The sequence below is a fragment of the Microtus pennsylvanicus genome, chromosome 8 (genome assembly GCF_037038515.1).
Source record: "Microtus pennsylvanicus isolate mMicPen1 chromosome 8, mMicPen1.hap1, whole genome shotgun sequence".
NCBI lineage: Eukaryota > Metazoa > Chordata > Mammalia > Rodentia > Cricetidae > Microtus > Microtus pennsylvanicus.
The window spans coordinates 28815555-28839873 of NC_134586.1; the positions used below are offsets into that span (position 1 = coordinate 28815555).

Consider the following 24319-nt stretch of genomic DNA (forward strand, 5'->3'; position numbering starts at 1 on the left):
TCTACACAGTGAGATGTGGTTACAACAAACAAACAAAAACAATCAATTTGAGCTCAACGGAATAGTGAAGTCCCCTGCCTCATCTGGATTTCTATTAAGATCTGTCCCCAATTTGCCCTCAACAACCAAAACTCATGGCCTGAATTTGGTACATTCAACCCTGCCATCTTGTGGGACCTCAACAACTCCCTCCAACGCAAAGGCAAGAGGTTAGAGGTGCTCTAGCTCCAGGCCTTGTTTGTCTGCACACCTGTTCTTTCCCTTTCCTCCCTGTCGGCATACGCGGTCCCACTAGCTTGAACTCTTAAGCCTAATCTCCTGGATTGTTTCTCAGATCCTGATCTGGCAGATGAGCTCCCCCCTCTCAGACTTCACCTGCGGCTTCCTTTCTCTCTCTGTATCACACCCCCTCTTCCTTTAGCCACTGAATCACTCGTCATTGGCCTCCACACCCCCCCCTCTGAACCAGATCTCTTAACCCTGCCTTTCCTCCCTCACTCTTGACCATTTAGTCCTCTCACCACTGCCTTCCTCCTCTATCCCTCCGCCTCGGTCCCAAAGGCCACCCCAGACCCTCATCTCTCACCCCGGCCCTTGCCTACACTCTCCTTTCATGCACAGTGCCTTATACCACTAACAAGCGTGTCCATGACCTCCATCTTGTATGTGCACTGTTGGAACCATTCCAACGTTCACTCTTTCCTTCACTACTAACCTCTTGGTTCCTGATGACCACACAAACTTTGCTTATATAACCTTGGCAAGCCTAGCTTTGCCTCCCAGTCAACTGATCAGAATTACATACTCTGCTTATACCTTTCCAAAAGTCACATTTGATCAGACGTGAATACCCCTACCTTAATATAGCTCTCTGATCCAAAGTAAATTGTTAGGTTCCAGGCCTTACTCTCATCATAGGCATAAGAGTTAGGGGAGGGTCTTACAAATTCTATTTTTACTACCCAGAGACTACCTATAGAACTCACAACTAACTACACCAACTCACAGACTTTTGATAATACAGGAATATAAAATTAGCATGCAATAATTATAGTTTAGAGCTATCGGATCCTAGATTTACTGACCACAGCTCAAGTGGGAGGTATAACAAAGGAAAGACATGTTGTCTTACACCAGCAAGTCTTCACAAACACAACAAAGTCTCTAAAACATCAAACATGCCAGTGATTTTTTGAGAACAAGGAACGAAAAGAAGATTTCGTTCATGGGATTTGAAGCAAATGGCTGGCCATCTTGCCTGTTTACTTTCCTCTCAGGGACCACTCACACCCATCCATCCGTTTCTTCCACTTGGTTCCTGCATTTTTAACCTACGTGTCAAGTTTATTTCTTCTAGTGCTCAACAGTTCTAACTCCAGGTGATGCTTTGCAATTCTTTCAACCTCAAAAGCTCCAATTCTTTTAATACTTTTAGGACCAGGCAATACATATCTTCTATAAACTCCACCCATAATGATGATTCTACATTTATGGTTCTCTATGAAGCACTTGTCATACCAAAAAAAAAAAAAGATATTGGTAAGATCTGGTCAGCTACCATGCTAATCACACAGAAGGTACCAGAGAACAGACCTCTAACCAATTCTATAGGAGTAGGCTTGTTGCTGCCAGGGGCCAATGCATGTAGAAGGGTACGACTGAGAGAGTAGACAGGGAATGGATCCTTAACTGGGAATTTCCACAGTGGTTCAGGAAGTGTCCCCTAAAAGAAAAGAGGGGTCCCTCTCTGGATACACCGTGAATATTGAAATGATGTAAGTATGTGTGTTAGTCGAAATTAACCTTATCCCAGCCAGACAGTTTGAACCAACACCAGCTACTTAGTCATGTTGAACTGAACTGCTTTCTTGCCTCCCATGGATTGCTACCTTGCTGGCTATGGTGGTTGCATTCTTCCTCCAATGAGGTTTGATTGACCCAGGATGGGCAGGGTTTCCAGGGAATCTTGAATGAACTTTTGCTCACTGCATATCAATAAACATTTTTTTGTTATTGTTGCTAAATATCTCACTATTCCCCAGTACTGTGTTGTAACCCACACACAGATTTCTATCTTGGGTTAGTAAACACAGATTTCTTTATTTTTTTTTAAGATTTATGTATTTATTATGTATACAGTGTTCTGCTTGTCTGTGTGTATGTCTGCAGGCCAGAAGAGGGCACCAGACCTCATTACAGATGGCTGTGAGCCACCACGTGGTTGCTGGGAATTGAACTCAGGACCTCTGGAAGAGCAGCCCGTGCTCTTAACCTCTGAGCCATCTCTCCAGCCCGTAAATACATATTTCTTACCTCTGTCTGCTGAGACATTTAGGTAAACTTCTGCCTCAGAGCACTGAGCACAGTTAGAGAGCTAAGATCTCAAAATCTCTAAGAATGGGTCTTTGAAAAAATGCTTGGTTCTAGGCCTATGTGTAGTGAAAATTCAGGCTGAGTCTGTACCATCTTGTGGTATTGTAAAGTCAGGAAATGTTTCTTAAAAGTAATAGGGCTATATTATATATCTAAGAGCTCCCAGTGTCCAGCATTCAAATACTGAGGGTCAGAATTAACATACTATTGTTGGATCATATTATGAAATAAAAAGTGTAAGAGGTAAAGACCCTGCCCTAAAATACCAAACAACAATATGAATGGATCCAAAATGAAGTATGGTATATTATTCAAAGTCAAATTCAGAAGCTAGCTGATTGCATTTATTTGGAATTCTGGGAAAGGTAGAATGATAGTGCATAGAACAAACCAGCCTAAAGGGAGGAAGGGTAAGGAGGAAGGCAGAATAATAACTGAGAACCGAACGAATACACAAGTCCATACTAATGTAAGTGACATTGGGCACACAACGATGAGCAATGAAATATTTCTTCTCAAGCATCTCAAGGCTATGGAAGACAAGGCCAAGAAACCAGTATAAACTGGCAGAGACTAAGAAGACTTGATGACCTACTTCAGGGACTTCTGGTACTCTGGATTTGTTCCTGGAGCAAGAAAAGGAAATCAGTGGAAAGAGGGGAAATTTGAGTAAACCCTATAGTTTAGTTTGTAACATTATTCCCATGTTATTTCTTATATTAAATATTCCTCAGAAGCATCATCTGCTAACATGAGTTCAATATGGGTGGAATCTACAATTATCTGTTACTTATTTCTTTTTTATTAATTATTTATTAAAGATTTCTGCCTCCTCCCCGCCACCGCCTCCCATTTCCCTCCCCCTCCCCCGGTCAAGTCCCCCTCCCTTGTCAGCCAGCCCAAAGAGCAATCAGGGTTCCCTGCCCTGTGGGAAGTCCAAGGACCACCCACTTCTATCCAGGTATAGTAAGGTGAGCATCCAAACTGCCTAGGCTCCCACAAAGCCAGTACATGCAGTAGGATCAAAAACCTACAGAGCTAGTTCCAGGACAGGCTCCAAAGCCACAGAGAAACCCTGTCTCGAAAAAAAAAAAAAAAGCCAAACCAAAAAAAACAACATTGCCATTGTTCTTGAGTTCTCAGTAGTCCTCATTGTCCGTTATGTTCAGCAAGTCCACTTTTATCCCAGGCTTTTTCAGACCCGGGCCAGCTGGCCTTGGTGAGTTCCCGATAGAACATCCCCATTGTCTCAGTGTGTGGGTGCAACCCTCGCGGTCCTGAGTTCCTTGCTCGTGCTCTCTCTCCATCTGTTCCTGATTTGGACCTTGAGATTTCAGTCCGGTGCTCCTATCCTGAGTAAGGTAAGCCAGACCCAAAAAGAGGAACATGGGATGTTCTAACTCATATTTGGTTTCTAGCCATAAATAAAGGACATTGAGCCTATAATTCGTGATCCTAGAGAAGCTAAATAAGAAGGTGAACACAAAGAAAAACAAATAGGCATCCTTCTGAATATTAAGCTTCATCAGGCGGTGAAAGGAGACTGAGACAGAGACCCACATTGGAGTACTTATTTCTTAAGATTTGAATTTCCTGTAGCCCAGGAGGGCTTTGACCTGGCTCTGTAGCAGAAAATGACATAACTCTTGATCTTGCTGGGGATTGGAAGCCTATCTTTTTTGTGTTATTTGGTACAAATTGGTTGCTTGTCTCTCTCCTTGTTCCAGAAATACTCACGTGGATACTAGATGTTCTTTCAGTTTAGATTATTTTCCAGGATTTTAGTTAAATTTGTTTCACATGCATAAATTAATTTTTTGATTTAATTAAAATTTTACCTGATTCCCCCATTCCCTCTCCTGTAGCATGACTAATAGAAACCCAGAGACAGGCATTGGGGTTCAAGCTGAAGATCAAAAGTACAAAGCAGCCAAGCCACTAGAGAGCTCTTACCCTCTATCCAGGCTCAGACAAAGGGGAGATCCTGTCCTCATTGTGACTGCAGACTGCAATGCCCTCCACTAAACCTCAGACTGCAAAGAGCTCTTGTCTCCTCCTGCCTAATATACCTCTCCCTGCCCAGCCATATCACTCCTGTCTCCACCTCCCTAGTGCTGGAATTGAAGGTGTGTGACTCCCCAGTGCTGGGAACACCTTTGTGTGAGTTCTATTTCTCGTTTTAGACAGATTTCAATCTTGCGTAGTCCAGGGTGGCCTTGAGTTTTGGGATTAAAGGTGTGTGCCACCACACCAGGAGTGCCACCTGATCTCTAGTGACTTAGCTCTGCGCTCTGATCTTCAGACAAGCTTTATTTCTAAAAACACAAATAAAATATCTCTATACTCTCCTCCCTGCTTCCTACCTCTTCCATATCTAGCTCCCCTTCCTGCACAGTCTTTTCTTCTTTAACCATTGTTTTTACCTCTAAACAAACATATAAACACAACACTGAGACCCTTCAGTGTTACCTACAAGGATATACACTTCTGGGCTGATCACTGGTATTGGATAAACAGAGGGCTCGTTTCCAGGGAAGATGAATTTTCCCTCTCGGCAGTTGTTAATTGCTTGTAACTCTTCCAGAGATGACAGGAGAGTAACTCTGCCTGACACTGTAAACCCAGCCAACAGCATGTGACTGGTGAGGGCATGGACCTTGTAGAACAACTGCTGCCACTTCCCTAAACTAGTCTAATTCCTAACTGCCACTTCCCTAAACTAGTCTAATTCCTACCTGCCACTTCCCTAAACTAGTATAATTCCTAACTGCACCCCAAAAACTTATCGTTATACCCACAAGTTAAGTGTAGACCTCACCCCTTATCAAAGAGCCTTCTTCTACAGTAACAGGAGACCGTTACTGAAGGTCACAACTTACCAAATCACAGAGAGCAACTGAGGGTGGAGTTCCTTGCAACAACTGATACCACACGACCCTTGCACCTAAGGCTCAGGCAACACTGCAGAAGACATGGCAGAGATTTTTGTAGGGCCAGAGGACCACGAAGTCTGATGTGAGAGTGTGCCTTCTAGGTATAACAGAGAAGCTACGCTGTTGACAGAGGTTTCTGTCCTGCCCGGATTTATAAGTTAATCCATGAAATCTCTACACGACCAAGACCTCAACCACACCAGTTGACATTCCAACATAAATTTAAGCACATCTTTCCTTCTTTTTGGATGTAAAAATATTCTGATTTGATTCTCAATGCCCTGGGTACTGACAGAATGTTGGCTCTAGATAGGAGGAATAAAGATACAGAAGCTGGCATGGTGTCCCAGAAAGCCCTGTCCTGAGAAATGAGTCTGGCAAGGTTTGTGTTAATACTGTAAATGCCTTTAATTCTGAAAACTCTGGTTCCTAGATGCCGTCAATAGCATCATTTTACAACAGAGACAAAAGCTGACTCAGTTCTCCAGGCAACACTCCTTCCAACACTGGACATAGGGAGCCCATTCTTAGCACAGAAGGGCGCACCGCCCCTTCCCCCGCGCATGCGCAGGCTGTATTTCGGCTCCTGGTCGATCCCCGGCCTTGCGTCCCTCCTGGGAACATTTCTTGGCCTTCGGCTCCGTGCACTGCGGGAGCGGCGGGTGAGCCCTACACGGCGGCAAGGGCGGAGGGTTCTGGGAGCTCGGGGCCATGGGACCGCTGTCGGCAGCAAACAGGGACCCGCGGGGGGCCTGTCTGGAGTGCATTCGGACGCCGGGGCTCGGGCTGCGGGGGTCCAGATGGTCTGCACCTCTGCAGAGCAAACCTAGGGCCGCTAGCGGGTGCTGCGCGTGCGCGTTTTGTGCAGCAGGCGGGGGCGGTGCGGGGTTGTAGGGAGGGAACATGAGGAGTTAGCGTGGCGTGAGCGTGATGCTGTGGCGCGTTCGTCCTCTGGCTCCTGGGGCCAGATGCTGGGATGTGGGGGCGGATGGACCACTCTGGTCCCGAGTGAATGAATTACTGGGACAGGATAACCCACTCGGGACTCCGTTTCCTTTTCTGCACAATGTGATTATTACGAATATTTCTTTCTTTTTTTTCCTTTTTCTTTTTTTTTTAAAGCTGCAACAACTTCTTGTGCAGGAAATACCCTGTGAGGGTCACAGGGAGCCCACCCTTGCCGCGGGCCTTTGGACTGGTCCCTAGGGCGCAGTGTTTGGAGTGGAAGAGGAAAGAGCCGGCCTAGCTAGCCTTCTGTCCCCTCAAACACTTGGAATCCCCGTTTTGAATTTGATATTCGCTCATTTGTTGTGTGTAATGACACAGTATCCTGAAACCATGGAAGACTGTGTGCCCGCCGAAAGTCTGAGACAAGTTTAAGGAGAGAGAGGTGAGCTGGAGTTAAGAGAGATGGGTGCACCCAGACTGCACAGGGAATGCCACTTGGGGGTGAAAGGCTCACCAGCCACAGGTCCGGAATTGCTGTCGCCCTCCTTCCTGAACATCTCATGCACCCCTCCTACCTTGTTAACTATGGAGGGGCAGTTTCTAGACACCGACAGACTCATCCAAAGGTGGCAGGAAGGGAGATGTTGAGGGCCATACTTATCTGGCCATAAATGTCCACCGGACGGTGTAGATGGATCCTGGAATTACTCAGTTTTAGAGGTGTTTTTTTTTTTTTTTTTTTACGTTAAGCCCGGAAATCTAAGAATATCTTGTAAGTTTTTAGTGATGCAGATGGTTGTGCATTTGTCATCTGCAGATGGTTGTACATTAGTCACTTGTCATTCAAAGCTTCTTATCAAGAGAATTGGCAAGAAGCAACTTGGGACACATTTTGAAATTTTTATCTTGCTTTAAAAATCCCAAGGCCAGCTGGACTGTGACTGAAAAAGCATGGGATAAAACCGGACTCTCTGAACATGGCGAACAATGAGGGCTGATGAGAAGCCAAGGACAATGGCACGGGGTTTTGATCCTACTTCATGTTCTGGCTTTTGGGAGCCTAGCCTGTTTGGATGCTCACCTTTCTAGCCATGGACGGAGTGGGGAGGACCTTGGACTTTCCACAGGGCAGAGAACACTGACTGCTCTTTGGACTGGAGAGGGAGGGGAAGAGAAGTGGGGGGAGGGGGAGAAGGGTGGGAGGAGGGGGAGGGAAATGGGAGGCTGGGAGGAGGCGGAAACTTTTTTTTTCTTTTTCTCAATAAAAAATTAAAAAAAAATAAAAATATAAAAATCCCATCCCTTTTCTCAATTTTTCTTGTATTATCTGACTTCCAGGGATTAATGGTGTCAGATAAACAATATGTCCTGATTTCCCCCTTCCTCCCCTTGATTATCAGTCTGTACAAAGCCATGGCATTTCCTCCTTTAGATTATTATTTGGTGAATTAAAAAGATCTTCTCATCTGTTTAGTTTTTCTTTAAGATGGGTGATAATAAGAAACAGGTGTTTGTAGTCATTCAGCGAAAAATATCTAAACTTGACACATGTTAGGGCCACACTTGACGTAAAAACACCTTGCATGGCCCTGCATCCACATGTGAGTTCAGGAACTGCAGGGTAGGCCACATCTCTCCTGACTTCCTTCTTCCTTTTCCCTCAGCTCTTCCCTCCTCCACTCAGAGCAGAAAATGAACAAATCCCAGGTGAGTTTTTGGCTTACTTATTCTCATTTTGTTTTAAGAATTTGTGTGTGTGTGTGTGTTTTTTAATGAGAACATAAAAATAGGCAGAATTGTACAGCCACAGAAAAATTTGAATTAGGAGTATTGACAGAATTAGATGGAAGATTTTTAAGCTTATGGGAGTATTCGGGTTGTAGAAACGGCTCTGTGTTTTCTGGTCGTCACACTGAGGTGATTACGATACGTTTCCTATAACCATGTCTTGTAAAGTGCCAGAGCAGAGCCTGTGTGTGTCAGGTCGGTCCCAACACTGAGGCTGGAGCAGACTGTTCTGGTGCCCCTGTTTGTTCAGGAACAAACACTAAAGTAGGTGGAGGTGTCTCCATCCCATGTAGTCTCAAAGCAGCTCTCCTAAATGTCTAGCCAGCTCATTTGTGCTCCTAGGCAAATGTGCATGCAGGCAGCTTATGTTCATACATTTCTCCTTTACATTCACCCTGAAAAATAAGGCCTTATCCCCTCACCACTGTAGGCAGAGGCCACTTATTCGTTCCTGGCTGCCCAGAACCAAAATAATCACACAGAAACAGTATTAATTAAATCACCGCTTGGCCTATTATCTCTAGCTTCTTATTGGCTAGCTCTTATGTCTTAAATTAACCTATTTCTATTAATTTATGTACCGCCACATGGCTGTGGCTTACCAGCAAGGTTCCATCATCCGGCAGGGCTACATGGCTTCTCCCTACTCTGCCTCCTTTCTCCCAGCATTCAGTTTAGTTTTCACCATCTAGCTCTGCTCTGCCCTATCACAGGTCAAGGCAGCTTCTTTATTCATTAACCAGTGAAAGCAACACGTGTACAGAAGGACTTTCCACACCATATTACCATTCACCTGAGTCAGTTCTACAAAGGCCCACTAAATTGTCTTCAGGGCCAGCCAGTGAACAGTCTTGCCTTTGCCATTCTTGACTGTCAGCATCATTTGGTACTTTTGACATGGACTGTTTCAAAAGGGTTTTTTTATTTAAAAATGTTTTCATACAATATATTTCTATTTATTTCTTTCCCTCCTTCAACTCCTTCCAGATTCTCTCCACTCAACTTCATGTTCTTTCTCCCTGTCCCCCCCAAAAATATTTAAGAAAAACAACAACAAAAAGCAAAACTCAAATACACACACACAGACACACACGAGAGAGAGAGAGAGAGAGAGAGAGAGAGAGAGAGAGAGAGAGAGAGAGACTCATTTTGAAAGTGCTTTCTGTTGTTGGAACACCGTGCTCTAAACTTGTGTTTCTGACCCTTATGAAGTCATTTTTTTTTGGCCCCAGACATTGCTTTCATTCTTGATCCTCTGCTCTTTGTTTATGGGTTTCAGGTGTCTTGTTTTTTTTTCTTAATGTTTTTGAGTTAGTAATATACTAACATTTAGACCAGTGTGCTAATAAAATGTAAAATTCTGAAGGGATGAGGACTGATAAAAAAATATGAAGGTATATACTTCTCCCCACTCCACTCTTCCTCCTCCCTGTAGACAGGTGATTTTTCTTCTTGAGACATTTTCACTGAGCATGAAACAGATTCTATAGGTAGTTAGGCTAGGTCAGTTGGCAAATTTGGGGGCAATTCCAGACACAAATGTCTGGTCATCCTACCATAGTTAATCATTTTGTAATAGCCACTTAAGTGTTCTATAGTGTCAATTCAATTAAAAAATATGCACGACTGTCCTTATATATCCCCTTCTTTTTTATTTACAATGCTGATCTTAGGACTTCTCAAACGCAGGCTAACCTGTGAATCTCTGACATCATCTTAACATGTGTTCTGAGATAGTGGATGGAGATGGAGCCCTGAATTTCTCTCTTCCTTTTCTTCCCCGTTCCTTCCTCTCTCCCTCCTCTCTTCTTTCCTTTGTAGATTAATTCTAGGGCCTTAAGTACACTCAATGAGTACTCTGCTATTGAGCTTTTAAGGCTAATCTACAGTGCATCTTTGGTATAGGGCTCTAGAGACTGAGCTGTATACTTAATGAAATATTTGTTCTTTCCTGCATTTCCTTGCCTTCTACCTGTTTTGTGCTTCAGCTGTAACTCTTTGCCTTGTTTCTTAAACTTTAAAGTAAAACCATATAGACACTGGCTCTCTCAGTGGTTACTACCTGATATAACTTTGTTTGGTTTGCTATAGGTCTTTTTCTTGTATTTCTAGGGGATTTCAATTTTGAAGTATAATGCCTCTCATTTTGGGGAAATTGTCAGCCATTCTTTTTCTTCAAATATTCTTCACTTGTGGGATTCCAATTACACTTGTTACCTCCCTCAGATCCCTTACAATATATCTTGATTACAGTTTCCCCTTTCTTTGTTTTTCCCAGTTCCTTCCCACCTTGCTTCCCCTCCAAATCCATGTTAAAAAACACTTCTAAGATAACAGCAAAATGTAGCAAAGTAAAATAAAATAATATAAAACAAAGATCATAACATCAAAATTGGACATGGCAAACCAACAGAAGGAAAAGAGCCCAGGAGAAGGCACAGGAATCAGAGACCCACTTGTTCACACTGAGGAGTCCCATAAAAACACTAAACTGGAAGTCATAGTGTACATGTGAGGACCTGCTTCAGACCTGTGCACACCCTGTGCTTGCTGCTTCAATCTCCCTGAGCTCATATGAGCTTTGCTCAGCTGATTTTTGGTATCCTCCATCCGCTCTGGCTCTTACACTGTTTCCTCCTCTTCCTCGGGGTTCCCTGAACTCTGAGGGGAGGGATTTGATGGAGACATCCATTTTAGAGTTATGTGTTCCAAGGTCTCTCTCTCTCTGCATAATGTTTGGCTTTGGGTCTCTATTTGTTCCCATCAACTGCAGGAGGATTCTCTAATGATGGCTGAATAAGCCATTGATTTATGAATATAGCAGAATATCATTAGGAATCATTTTATCACTGCTTTGTTTTTAAAAAACCAGTAGTATATAATTTTGCCCTAGGTCTCTAGGCTATCTAGTCTCTGGTTCTTTGTCATGCAAGCATTGTAGGCATGGGTTCTATCTCATGGAGTGGACCTTAAGTCAAATCAGACATTGATTGGTTACTCCCACAAGCTTTGTGCCACCATTGCCCTAACATATTGTGCAGGCAGGAGAGATTGTAAATCAAAGGGTTTGTGGCTGGGTTGCTGTTTACATTTCTCTTTTGGTAGCTTGCAGAGTACCAAAGACACTAGGGTGTAAGGGTGAAGGTTCTATGTAGGCACCAGCTCGACCTCTCAATGTTCGGTGGGTTGTGCAGGTGTTGTCACCAGCAGGGGGACTTTGCTGTCAGTTTTTGGAGTGCAGCATATTGTCTTGGCAATCACCTGGCTTTTTGGGAATTTCCATAGGACAATAGCTCAATTGAATGTAACCTAGTGCTAGTACTGGAAACTTCGTTTGGTGACAAGAAATGGCCAGTTGGGACTGCATCTCCCCTATTATTTGGAGACTTCATTAAGACCACCTTCATGTTGGAAGAAGGAGGCTTGTTGGTTGCCGGCCACCTGGCTAGCTTAGACCCAAAATAATCACACAGAAACTGTATTAATTAAATCACTGCTTAGCCTATTAGCTCTAGCTTCTGATTGGCTAACTCTTACATATTAATTTAACTCATCTCCATTAATCTGTGTATCGCCACATGGCTATGCCTTACCTGATAAAGTTCCGGCATCTGTCTCCAGCGGGGCTACATGGCTTCTCTCTCTCTGTGTCTCTGCCTTCTTCCTCCCAGCATTTCCCGCCTACCTCTATTCCCTACACAGGCCCAATACAGTTTCTTTATTAACCAATGGTATTCACAGTATACAGAGGGGAATACAGTATAAGGCTCCCCCTTTCCTAAGCCCATGCCAGCTTGGGCTTGTTATCAGTTGCATTCTTGATTATTACTATTCTGAGGGGCGTAAGGCAGAATCCTGTTTTCCCTGGTAGCGAAGTATTTTGGTGTTTAAGAAAAATGTTTCCTAGCCATTTATATTCTTTTGTGAACTCTGTTCAGTCCACACGCATCTTTTAATTGGGTAATTTCTTTCCTTGATGTTTAGTTTTTTTGTTCCTTGTATATTCTAGATGGTAATTCTCTGTCAGATGTATAAGAAAAGATTTTCTCCCATCAGATGCAGGGTATGGACCTGGCCTGAACCAGGGTTAGGCCTGTTGGTGATTAGAGAATTCCGCAACTTCCAGAGGCTTCAGGAGAGGGTGCAGACCTGGGGTAGAGAGCAGATCTGACTCTGGGTTACACTGCAAGGGGGTCAGGAAGTTCCCCATCTCCCAGCAGCTCCAATAGAAGCTGTGGACGCAGGGCGGGGACAGGGCCTTAATTGACTTGGTGCTTAGCAGATTCCATATGGCTCAGTGGCTTCAGAGGAAACTTTGGCCATAGGATGGGGAACTGGATTTAACTCAGTTCACAGGCTTGTTTGAAGTTCCCCCACCTCCCAGTGGCTTTAGGAAACTTCAGACCCAGGGAGGCACTAAATTTGACTCTGGGTGACGCTCACAAACACGGAATGTCATGTAACTCCCAGCTGAAGCCACAGATGCATGCAGGAGGCCCTAGCTGACACAGGACAATACTTGACCCTTGGAAGACTATTTGGGATAAAACTTCCAGTCCTAAATACCAACACAAGGAAAATAACATCTCAATTCTACTAGGACTTATTCCTCTACTGAATATTGGAGACAACCACTGCTGAAAGAAAGAGGGTGATTTAAGTTTAAAAAATAAAGACAAAACAAACTCAACCAACAATCAAACTCCAGATGCACAAGTCCCAGCACAGAAACCAGAACAACATGAAATACCAAGACAGCACGTCTCCTTAACACAGATATAATCCTAAAATGGCACTGTCTCAGTTTGGGTTTCTATAACTGTGATGAAAACCACAACTAAAAACAACTTAGGAAGAAAGGGTTTGTTTCCCTTATACTCCTACATCATAGTCCGTCCTCATGAAAGGAAGTCAGGGCAGGTACTCAAGACAGGAACCCAGAGGTGGGAATTGAAGCAGAGGCCGTGGAGGAGTGCTGCTTACTGGCTTACTCCTTATGACTTATGTAGTAGGGAGCTGCGGATTGCGTTCCGCCACCCAGCTCCTGCCACCGGCTAGCTTTACCCGAAATAACAACACACAAACTGTATTCATTTAAACACTGCTTGGCCCATTAACTCTAGCCCTTACAGGCTAATTCTCATATCCCAATCAATCCATCTCTAATAATCTGTGTAACATCAGTCTTACAGGAAAGATTCAGCATATCTGACCTGGCAGCTTGCTTCATGGCATCTGCCCAGGAGAGGGGAACATGGCCTCTGAGCTCACTTCCGCTTCCTCCCAGCATTCTGTTTTGCCTACTCCACCCACCTAAGGGATGGCCTATCAAAATGGGCCAAGGCAGTTTGTTTATTACCAATGACCTTGCTCAGCCTGCTTTCTTCTAGCACCTAGGACCACCAGCCCAAGGGTGATACTGCCCACAGTATGCAGTACCAGCTTGCCAACAGCCAGATTTTATGGAGGTATCAACAAGTTTTCTCCTCTCAAGTGAACCCAGCTTGTGTTAAGTTGACATAAAAACTAACAAGCACAGAGGAAGCATTGGAACATCATGAAAATGACTTGGAAGAATGTTCAGACAATTAAGAACATTAAGTGTGTTCAAACAGTGATTATAAGCCCAAACAATTCAAAGAAGGCCTGGTACACTCCAAAAAGATGGATGGAAAGAAAGTCAGTCTCAATTAGGAAGATAGAATTACTGAAGAAAACCCAAACTAAAACTCAATAAACCAAATAAAAGCACAAGTGGCAAGCCTTACCAGCAGAGTGAAACAGAGAATCAAAGATGGACAACAGAGTAAAGGAACTGGATCATCCAGTCATAGACTGTGATAAATTTAAAAATTAATATCAACAGAAGGTGGGAAAGCATTAGGATACCATGAAAAGATTAACATTTAGATTATGAGCATAAAAAGATAACACCATAGTTAGGAAATAGAGAATGTTTTCAATGTAATTATAGAAAAACTCCCCAAAATAGAGAATAAGATGACCATCTAGACACAAGAGACCCACAGACTTCCCAAATACTTATGGCCAGAAAAGAAACTCCCTATAACATACTAAAACCATTAAATAAAGAAAGGATATTAAAATCTACAAGAGAAGAAAGTTAAATTTCATATAAAGCAGACCCATGAAAATAATACCTGATTATTTGGAAGAGAGATTTAAAGTAAGAAGGGCCTGGAAAGATGTATTCAGAGTTCTGAAAGGCCATACCTGTCGGCCAGCAAAACTATTCAAATTGAAGAAGAAATAACTTCCCATGATAGAAACAGATTAAAAGAATTTATGTCTGCTAATCTAACTCTACAGAGGCTACTGGAAGGAATACTTTAGTCTGAAGACGAGGGTAAACACACCAAAGAGTTCACCTGGAACAATTTCAGAAGAGTTAATCACAAAGAAGAAATGAGGCCTAAAAATACCCCAACAAGATGGCAGACATTCATACAGTTGTCCAGTAATAACTCTTAATGGCCTCAGTCATCCAATAAAGAGACACAGACTTGCAGTTTGGATTAGAAAACAATATTCATCTTTTTGTTATCTCCAACAATAACCTCACACAACAACAGACCCTTCCTTAGGATAAAGGTTGGCAAAGCTGTTCCCAGTAAACAGAACCAGAAGCAGGCAGCACAGGTGTTGTGATGTCCAACAACATAGACTTCACACCAAAGCTAGTTAGGAGGGTTAATGAGGCTCCATACTCATGAGAGGAACAATCCACTAAGAAGACTTTATAATTCCTAACACATATATACCAAACCCAAGGGGGCCCAGTTTCATAAGAGAAATACTATTAGATCTAACACCACAGATTAACCCCAATACAGTAATAGTGGGTGACTTTAATACCAATTACCAATGGATGGGTAAGCTGGACAAAAACTAAACAAACATTAGAATTAAATAACGTATCAAATGGATCTATCAGGCTTCTGTAGAACACACCACCGAAACACTAAATACACTTTCTTTTCAGCAGCACATGTAATTCTTTCCAAAGTCAACCACAAATTAAAACACAAAGCAGGTTTTACCAAATACAAGAAAATTGAAAAAGACATCTGTATTCTGTCCGACCACATGGAATGGGCTAGACAGCAACAGCTTTAGAAAGGACTGACTCGTTTTAAGTCAACTTGACACAAGCTAGAATCATCTGACAGAAGGGAACCTCAATTGAGAAAATGCTTCCACAAGATCTGGCTGTAGGCAATTTTATTAATTAGTTGATGGGGTGGGTCTATGCCATTGTGGATGGTACCCTCCCTGGACTGGTGTCCTAGGTTCTATAGGAAAGCAGGATGAGCAAGCCTTGGAGAGCAATGAAGTAAGCAACATCCTCCATGGCCTCTGTATCAGGTCCTGCTTCTAGGTTTCAGCCCTGTTTGACTGGTGTGACTTCCTTCAGTGATAGACTGTGTTATGGAAGTGTAAGCCAGCTTGCTTTTTGTCATGTTGTTTCATCATAGCAATAATAACCCTAACTATGGCAGAAAGTAAGGGAAATATACAGACCCACAGACTAAACAACACACACTATTTTATGATAATAGAGTCAAGGAAAATATTAAGAAGGAAAATTCAAAAAATCTTAAAATTAAATAAAAATGGAAACAACATAGTAAAATCTATGGAACACACTGGAGGTGATCCTAAGTTCATAGCACTTCGTGGCTACATTGTTAAATCTGAGAGATCTTAATAACTTAATGATGAACCTACAAACACTGGAAAAAAATAAGATTAAACAACCTCCCAAAACACTAGAAGGGAAGAGGTAATCATAACCAGCGTTGAAATTAATAAAGTAGAAACAAAAATACGAAGAGTTGAATCTTTGAAAAAGAATTGATGATTGACAAGTCATTAAACAAATTAAACTCCCCTTCCAAAGAAGAGACTCATTAATAAAATTACAGATGAAAAAAAGATGTTAAGACAGATACTTTTGAAATCACTTTGGTGATTTCTCAGAAAATTAGGAAACAACCTACTTCAAGACCCAGCAATACCACTTTTGGGTATATATCCAAAGGACGCTCATTCATACCACAAGGACATGTGCTCAACTATGGTCATAGCAACATTGTTTGCAATAGCCAGAACCTAGAAACAACCTAGATGCCCCTCAACCGAAGAATGGATAAAGAAAATGTGGTACATTTATACAATGGAGTACTTAGCGGTAAAAAAATAATAATAATAAAATAATGACATCTTGAAATTTGGAGGCAAAGGATGGATCTAATAAAAAAAAATTAAGTGAGGTAACCCAGACCCCAAAAGACAAATATAATATGTATTGACTCAGAAGTGGCTTTTAGATATAAAGAAAAGAAAAACCAGCCTACAACCCACAATCCCAGAGAACCAGACAACAAAGAGGACCCTAAAGAGACATACATGGATCTAAATAGGAAAGAGAAAAAGACAAGATCTCCTGAGTAAATTGGGAGCATGGGGGTCATGGGAGAGGGTAGAAGGGAAGGGGAGGAAGGAGGGGAGCAGAGAAAAATGTATAGCACAATAAAAAGAATAAAAAAGAAAAAAGACAGATACTGAGGAAATTGAGAGATTTATTAAGAATATACTTTAAAAGTTTATACTCCGGTAAACTTTAAAAGAAGTGGATAAATTTCTAAATGTGTGTAATCCACTAAAGTTAAATCAGATTGAGATAAATAATAATAGATCCTAACAACCAATGAGTATTAATTTAAAATCTCCAAGTGAAAACAGGTCCAGATAGGTTCAGAGCAGAGTTCTGACAGATTTTTGAAGAAGAATTAACACTAATATGTGTGAAATTATTCCACAAATAAAAAGGATGGAACCCTTCCAATTATAATAGTAATTATTATATTTTAATATTATGTATTATAATATGCATTATTTATATTAACTACATTATATACAACACAATATAATTGTTAATATTATATATTATAATAATAATCATTATCATTAGTATTATTGCGGTAAGTTCTCACTATGTCAATCTTGCTGTCTTGAAATTCACTCTGTAGACCAGGCTGACCTCAAACTCACAAAGACCCACCTGCCTCTGCTTCCAAGTTTTAGGATTAAAGGTTCCACTAGCATGTCTTGCCCAAATTCTTTTTGGGAAGCCAGTATTGCTGTAATACCAAAATAGGGCAAATACCCAACAAAGAGGATTATAGGGTTAATGTGATTAACACAGACACAAAAGGAGAATTGCCATCTGTAGCATCTGTGGTTTTAAGTTATAATATAGAGCTGTAGTAGTAAAAGTCATATAATGGTGTCTTTAAAATAGACACGTTGATCAATGGAACGAAATTGAGGACCCAGATAAAATTCCATAGACTTATAGCCATGTGAATTCTGATAAAGAGACCCAAAATACATATCAGAGTAGATAGCATCCTCAACAAGTAGTGGTCTAACTGAATAGCTGCATGTCAGAGAATGAGGCAGCATCCTTCCCTTTGACTTCTAATAAGAATCCAAAATAAAAATGAATACAAGACCTCAACTTAAGACTTGATACCCAGAATCTATTCGAGGAAAAGGTTTCAACTAACAGGTATAGGTGAGGGCATTCTGAACAGTGTTCTGTCTGATAGTGTAGTCAACCAAAAGCTGATAAATGGGACCCCATGAAACTCTACAGCAGAGGACATTGTCATCCAAGTCAAGTTGCCCCCTGCAGGCTCTAGTCCTAGTCCTCCCCGGGGATTGTTCGCAGTGCAGTCACCGTTCAAGGGTGATTACGCTGTGAAAATAGAGTTACCCATCCTCTTCGCAATCGTACCAGCTTTAGAGAATATAGGGCACTCATAACAGTGCTTTGTGTGCTAATGTGTGAGTGGGAAGAGAACCAGAGAAAGCAGAAAACCTTTGGTCTGCTGTCGTGACCTTTTCCAACAACACACACACACCATACCACTTCATATATTCATTGGATTCTTCCATCTTTTCATTATTTTTTTCTGAATTTCATGCTTTATTCAACACAGTAGCCACAATTTATTTTGAAGTTCACATTTAATCATTTCAATAACCATCAATATGGGTCTGCTTATGTTACTTCTTTTACTTCTCGTTGACTATTGGTTCACACACCGTGAAACTGTTTACTAGGTTTAATAAAACTACTGTGCTCGTCAAAAAAAAAAAAATCCAAGAGACTTCAGAAAATGGTCTCCTCAAGCAGAGAGGTTCGCTCTATCCTGTGGGGTTAGACTCCAGGGCAAGCATTTTAATCAGTCATGGACTTTCTTTAGTGGGAGCCTGTCCCTTGTGTATAAATATCATTATTTATTTAACAATTTTAAGTTTTGCTTTCTAAGAAAAAGTGAAGTCTACTCCAAGGTTTGCAATGTCCACCTGATAAATGTACATGTGTGTGTTCTTACCTGGTCACACAGGTCACACAGGCCACACAGGTCACACCAGCCACACAGGTCACACCGGTCACACCGGCCACACAGGTCACACCAGCCACACAGGTCGCACAGGTCACACCAGCCACACAGGCCACACAGACCACACAGGTCACACAGGCCACACAGGTCACACCAGCCACACAGGCCACACAGGTCACACCAGCCACACAGGCCACACAGACCACACAGGTCACACAGGCCACACAGGTCACACCAGCCACACAGACCACACAGGTCACACAGGTCACACAGGCCACACAGGCCACACAGACCACACAGGTCACACAGTCCACACAGGTCACACCAGCCACACAGGTCGCACAGGCCACACAGGTCGCACAGGCCACACAGGTCGCACAGGTCACACAGGTCGCACAGGTCGGTCACACCAGCCACACAGGTCACACAGGTCACACAGGTCACACAGGTCATACCAGCTACACAGGTCGCACAGGTCACACAGGTCGCACAGGTCACACAGGTCGCACAGGTCACACAGGTCACACAGGTCACACAGGTCACACCAGCCACACAGGTCACACAGGTCGCACCAGCCACACAGGTCACACAGGTCACACAGGCCACACAGGTCACATAGGTCGCACAGGTCACACAGGTCACACCAGCCACACAAGTCACACAGGCCACACAGGTCGCACAGGTCACACAGGTCACACCAGCCACACAGGTCACACAAGTCGCACCAGCCACACAGGTCACACAGGTCACACCAGCCACACAAGTCACACAGGCCACACAGGTCACACAGGTCACACAGGTCACACAGGTCATACCAGCTACACAGGTCGCACAGGTCACACAGGTCGCACAGGTCACACAGGTCACACAGGTCACACAGGCCACACAGGTCACACAGGTTGCACCAGCCACACAGGTCACACAGGCCACACAGGTCACACAGGTCACACAGGCCACACAGGTCACACAGGTCACACAGGCCACAGAGGTCACACCAGCCACACAGGTCGCACAGGCCACACAGGTCACACAGGTCACACCAGCCACACAGGTCACACAGGTCACACAGGTCACACCAGCCACACAGGTCACACAGGTCGCACCAGCCACACAGGTCACACCGGTCACACAGGTCACACAGGCCACACAGGTCGCACAGGTCACACCAGCCACACAGGCCACACAGGTCACACCAGCCACACAGACCACACAGGCCACACAGGTCACACGGGTCACACAGGCACTCTGAAAATAGGAACCGTGTTTCTGCTCGCCTCAGCATACTTGTGTTGCTGCTGAAACACTCCTAGACCTTTAGCAGAATCTCAATTTGTACAGGATATTTCCCTTTATTCTACATAGTGTAGCAGGAAAAAAAGGGAGGGGGTGTTCTGTTCATTATTTTTCAGTAAACTCTAAAGAAACTCGTTGTGCTAAATCTTCTCTATATTGCCCAGTCCCGATGACTTCATACAGGGAAGAATATTGTCTTGCAGGAGCAAGTGTCGTTCAGGGATGTGTGTGTGGATTTCACCAAAGAGGAGTGGTATCTGCTGGACCCTGCTCAGAAAGTGCTTTACAGAGATGTGACCCTGGAGAACTATAGCAACTTTGTCTCAGTAGGTAAGGGTTTAGGGCTTTTTCTCAGTGGCTACCAGTCATATACATCTCCAAGGTTGGGAGGGAATGTTTGTAATTTCCAGTTTGAGCCTTAGGAGTCTTAAGGCTTACGGGTCTAAGATGACTGACCTCTTTTTGCTGTGACAACGGTGTCTTCTCATCTCTCTGCAGAATGCTGAGAACCTTCCTGAACCATAACTGAGCTGTGCCTTTCTTTTCCTTCATTTTTTCTTTTTCAGTTCACAAAGCTAAACTATTGTGCACCAGCCTGTATTATTTTGTCTTAACAGGGTATTGTGTTACTAAACCAGATGTGATCTTCAAAATAGAGCAAGGAGAAGAGCCATGGATACCAGAAAATGGATTCCCATGCTACTCAGGTACAGTCATGAGCTATTGGCAAGGGAAAGTGACCTTGTATCATTGGGTAAGGCAGGTTACTGACTTCGGGTTTCTGTTGCTGTGAAGAAACACCATGACCATGGCAACTCTTATAAAGGAAAAAACTGGTACTGGCTTCCAGGTCAGAAGTTTAGTCCATTATCATCATGGTTGGAGGCATGGTGGCATACAGGCAGACATGGTGCTGGAGAGGTGGCTGAGAGTTCTGCTTCTGAATCTGCAGGCAGCAGGAAGACACAGTGAGTCATTGAGCCTGGCTTGAGCTTCTGAAACCTCAAAACCCACTCCCTAGTGGCGTACTTCCTTCAACAAGGCCACACCTCCTAATCCCTCTCAAGTAGTGCTACTCCCTGGTGACCAAACATTCAACTTCATGAACCTATGGGGACACTTCTATTCACCACCACAATTCCTGTGAAATTCCAGACTTCTGGAAATGACCAAGAACAGCTTCCCACTGTTGCCTTAACGACTACTCCCATCTGTCTTGTTCATAAATACTTTTCTTTTGCTTAGACATTTTGGAGTGATTTATTTCTACCTATAAATCCGAAGTCAGTTGGCTTCATCTTAGATATTTTTCTTAGTTAATTTCTCTTTGTCTTTACAAATTATGCAACTTCTGTTTTCTTTGGACACCATTTGTCAGCTAGCATATACCCATGTTCTTCCATATATTCCACTTAACAGATGCATAATGGAGAACATTCACTGTGCTACAGTCATGTTCTGGGTCACCAAGAGAGCAATATACCATGGTTTATAGAATATATGCTACAGTGAAGAACAGAATCGTGTAGATAGAATTATTTATTGTCATATATACTTCAATGCATACATATATGGGTATATACACACAGTGTCGGTTGGTGGTAAGAATGATGAAGAGAGCTCACACAGGGAGGGGAGGACAGCATAATGGTGTATGCTGTTTGGCAGAGAGGCCAGAGAAAACTTGAATGAGGCCTGTGTTGTATAGAATACTTTAAGGGAGTAAGAATAAACTGTATGAATGGAAATTATTCTAGACAGAGAGAACTTGAAGTGCCAGGCCTCTGTTTGAACAGTAGCAGAGAGATCATTGTTTTAGATGGTATTTTATATGTGGTTTGGATGAAATCTGAAGCTGAGATAGATAGATTTCCTTTTAAAAGACCAGACAGTAAATATTTTCCGTGCATTCCTGGTCGTTGTTGCTGCTGCCGCTCTTCTTTCTTTTTCTGTTTGGTCCTCGTGTCCCTCTCCCCTCCACCCCCATCCCTGTTGCTTCTTCTACTGTTTCCCCTTTAAAAACATAAAAGATGCTTTCAGTTGTAAGGAAGTGCCTCAAGCCATAGTTTTCCAGTCCCTTTTCTAGGGCCTGGTTTTGTCAGAACAGTCATGGGATGATACTTGTTCATAAAGTTATTAAATCCATCCATTAGAGGAGAAGTAGAAGGAAAACCTAAGCTATACAAAATCCAGTTCCATTTCTGAGGGATCAAGTGTAGCCCAACCTTACCATCTTACTAGTTCCTCTGCGTGGCATCCATGGGTTCTCTGTACGGCGTCTGCTCAGCTCGTACCCTCTGCATGGCATCCATGGGTTCCCTGTACTGTATCTGTTCAGCTCTTGCTGGCTTCATCTCTACTCTCACTATTTTTCTTTTAAAACCACCTGCACCTGTTTGTAAGGCTGATTGTCATTGCGCACATGCAAAAGAAGTTGTGTCTTATGTACTCTTCATTCTTACTCTGGTGTAATTCCTGCTGTGGTTTATTTGTTCTCTTTGCTCTGCTCTCCTTCCTTCCTTCCTTCCTTCCTTCTCTTTTCTTTCCCCCTTCTTTCTTTTTGGTTTTACAAGATAGGGTTTCTCTGTGTAGCCCTGACTGTCCTGGAACTAGCTCTTGTAGACCAGGCTGGCCTCGAACTCACAGAGATCCACCTGCCTCTGTCTCCCCAGTGTTGGGATTAAAGGTGTGCGCCACCATGCCCGACTGTCGTTGTTTCATCTCCTCTCCTTTTTCATTCCCCCTTTCACATGAAACATCCAGGTTTTTTTTTCACTAGCCTAATAGTAGCCCATAAAAATAAACTAAAGTCTATTACATGATTCTATTCTACCTGTCTTATATTTCTTTTGTTCTCTAGAATTTTTACTAAGCCTCATAATTGCTATCTTAGTTAGGTTTTATTTAGCTGTGGTAAAACACCATAACTAAAAGCAACTTAGGGAGAAAAGGGTTTATTTGCTTATATATCCTGAATCACAGTCCACTGAGGGAAGCCAAGACAGAAACTCAAAACAGGTGGGACCCTGGAGGCAGAGGCTGGTGCAGATGCCATGGATGAGCGCTGCGTACTGGCTTGCTCAGCCAGCTTTCTTATAGCACCCAGGACCACCAGCCCAGCGGTGGCCCCACCCACAGTGGTCTGGGCCCTCCCTCATCAGTAATTAGAAAATGCTCTACAGGCTTGCCTACAGTGGAGCCTTATGGAAGCAATTTCTCAATTGGGTTTCCCTCCCCTCAGATGACCATTGCTCTGTCAATGACATAAATCTAGCCCGCACACCTTTCTGTACTTGAAGTATATTTATAGTCTCTCCTTTGTCTAACTTTTCGTTTCCTTTTAATATTTTTTCAAATAAGTAACACTGTATCTGTGAGGTGTTTAGACCTTGTGTGCTTACTATATCCATTAAGTTAGAGCATTTTTACTATTATTAGCACATATTTTATTTCTACAATCCACCAGTGGCTATAAGCCCAGAACTCAGATATGATCATCCAGGTTGCATAGGATTCCTTTCCCACTAAGATTTCAGTCTTCCAAAAGGAAGGATCTCTTAGTTGGCCTCTTCTGCTCTGACGGTCGTGTTGGTTAACTATGGTCCCGGCTTCAGTGGATCATTCTCTTAGTGCAGTGTGTTTCTGCGTGTGCTTAGTGTGCAGTTCCACAGTTTCCCGAGTCCTCCCATCAGGGAGAACTGAAGATAATCCATGTGTCATGACTTTCCAGAATCGCTACATGATGGTCTCCTCAGAAGATGCAAAGGAAACAGACTAGTAATGGCTAAGAGCCAGACTCTGGTCCTGGGAAGAGATGCAGCATTAGGCAAAGGATTTACTTCAGTTACAGTGGATCATATGAACACCAGCTTGTGATGGTTAGAACAAGTGGAGTCTGAAGTGGTGTGGATGTTGTAGGAAATTGGTTTTCATTCTCTTTACTGTTTTTTTTTATCATTTTTCTGTAAAGTAGCATTTTATTGAAAGGTGTGTAGGTTCTCAAGAGAACCAAGGCTGAGATGTGCCTCGTTGAGGGCGGAGCATTGCTGATGATGAACAGTTACATGTTGGACATGGAGCGAGCCCTACAGAGAAGTTTTTTTTTCCCCATTCCTCCATGTACAGAGTTTTAATGGATATATTGAATGTTGATTTAAACACTTAATGTGAGTCAATTGATATAAAGTTTTATTTGCTTGTTTATTTTATTTTGAACTGTTTTTTGCTAGGATCATAACTTTAATTGTTGATCTTTAGGGCAGTAGATTGCTATAGATTTTTTTAAATTAAGCATATAATTAGCATTCTTGCATTGAGTACCAATAGTTAAGGATAGCCAAAATATTTATGATAAAGTGCCCTGAGGTCTCAGTAGCAGATACAGAAATATGATAGTTGGGGGTCTCACATGTAAATAAAACACAGGTGATGTTAGATGTTAAAGCAGAAAACCTATGTGTAAATGAAAAACCTAGAAATAAAGGCAGGCTTAAACACCCCGTATAGAAAAATCCATACCTGAGGGTTTCAGAGTAACCCGGATGTGGA

The 24319-nt window shown here is 42.8% G+C and overlaps 1 protein-coding gene across 5 annotated transcripts in view; it reads left to right on the top strand.

The window, feature by feature from the left end:
* LOC142856108 (zinc finger protein 248-like) overlaps positions 1–24319 on the top strand; it is a 47328-nt gene that overhangs the window by 17813 nt on the left and 5196 nt on the right. Inside the window, exons 1-6 of one of the 5 annotated variants that reach the window (XM_075983012.1) lie at positions 3582–3734; positions 5740–5968; positions 6429–6696; positions 7919–7961; positions 19975–20101; positions 20389–20478. The exons of 1 other annotated variant lie outside the window; for it this stretch is intronic. In XM_075983012.1, coding sequence (XP_075839127.1) covers positions 7947–7961; positions 19975–20101; positions 20389–20478 — 232 coding nt within the window. In that variant the 5' untranslated portion in view covers positions 3582–3734; positions 5740–5968; positions 6429–6696; positions 7919–7946. Of the gene's footprint in view, positions 1–3581; positions 3735–5739; positions 5969–6428; positions 6697–7918; positions 7962–19974; positions 20102–20388; positions 20479–24319 lie in introns of those variants that run through there. 3 more of the 5 variants (XM_075983014.1, XM_075983015.1, XM_075983016.1) reach the window with 3 other exon arrangements.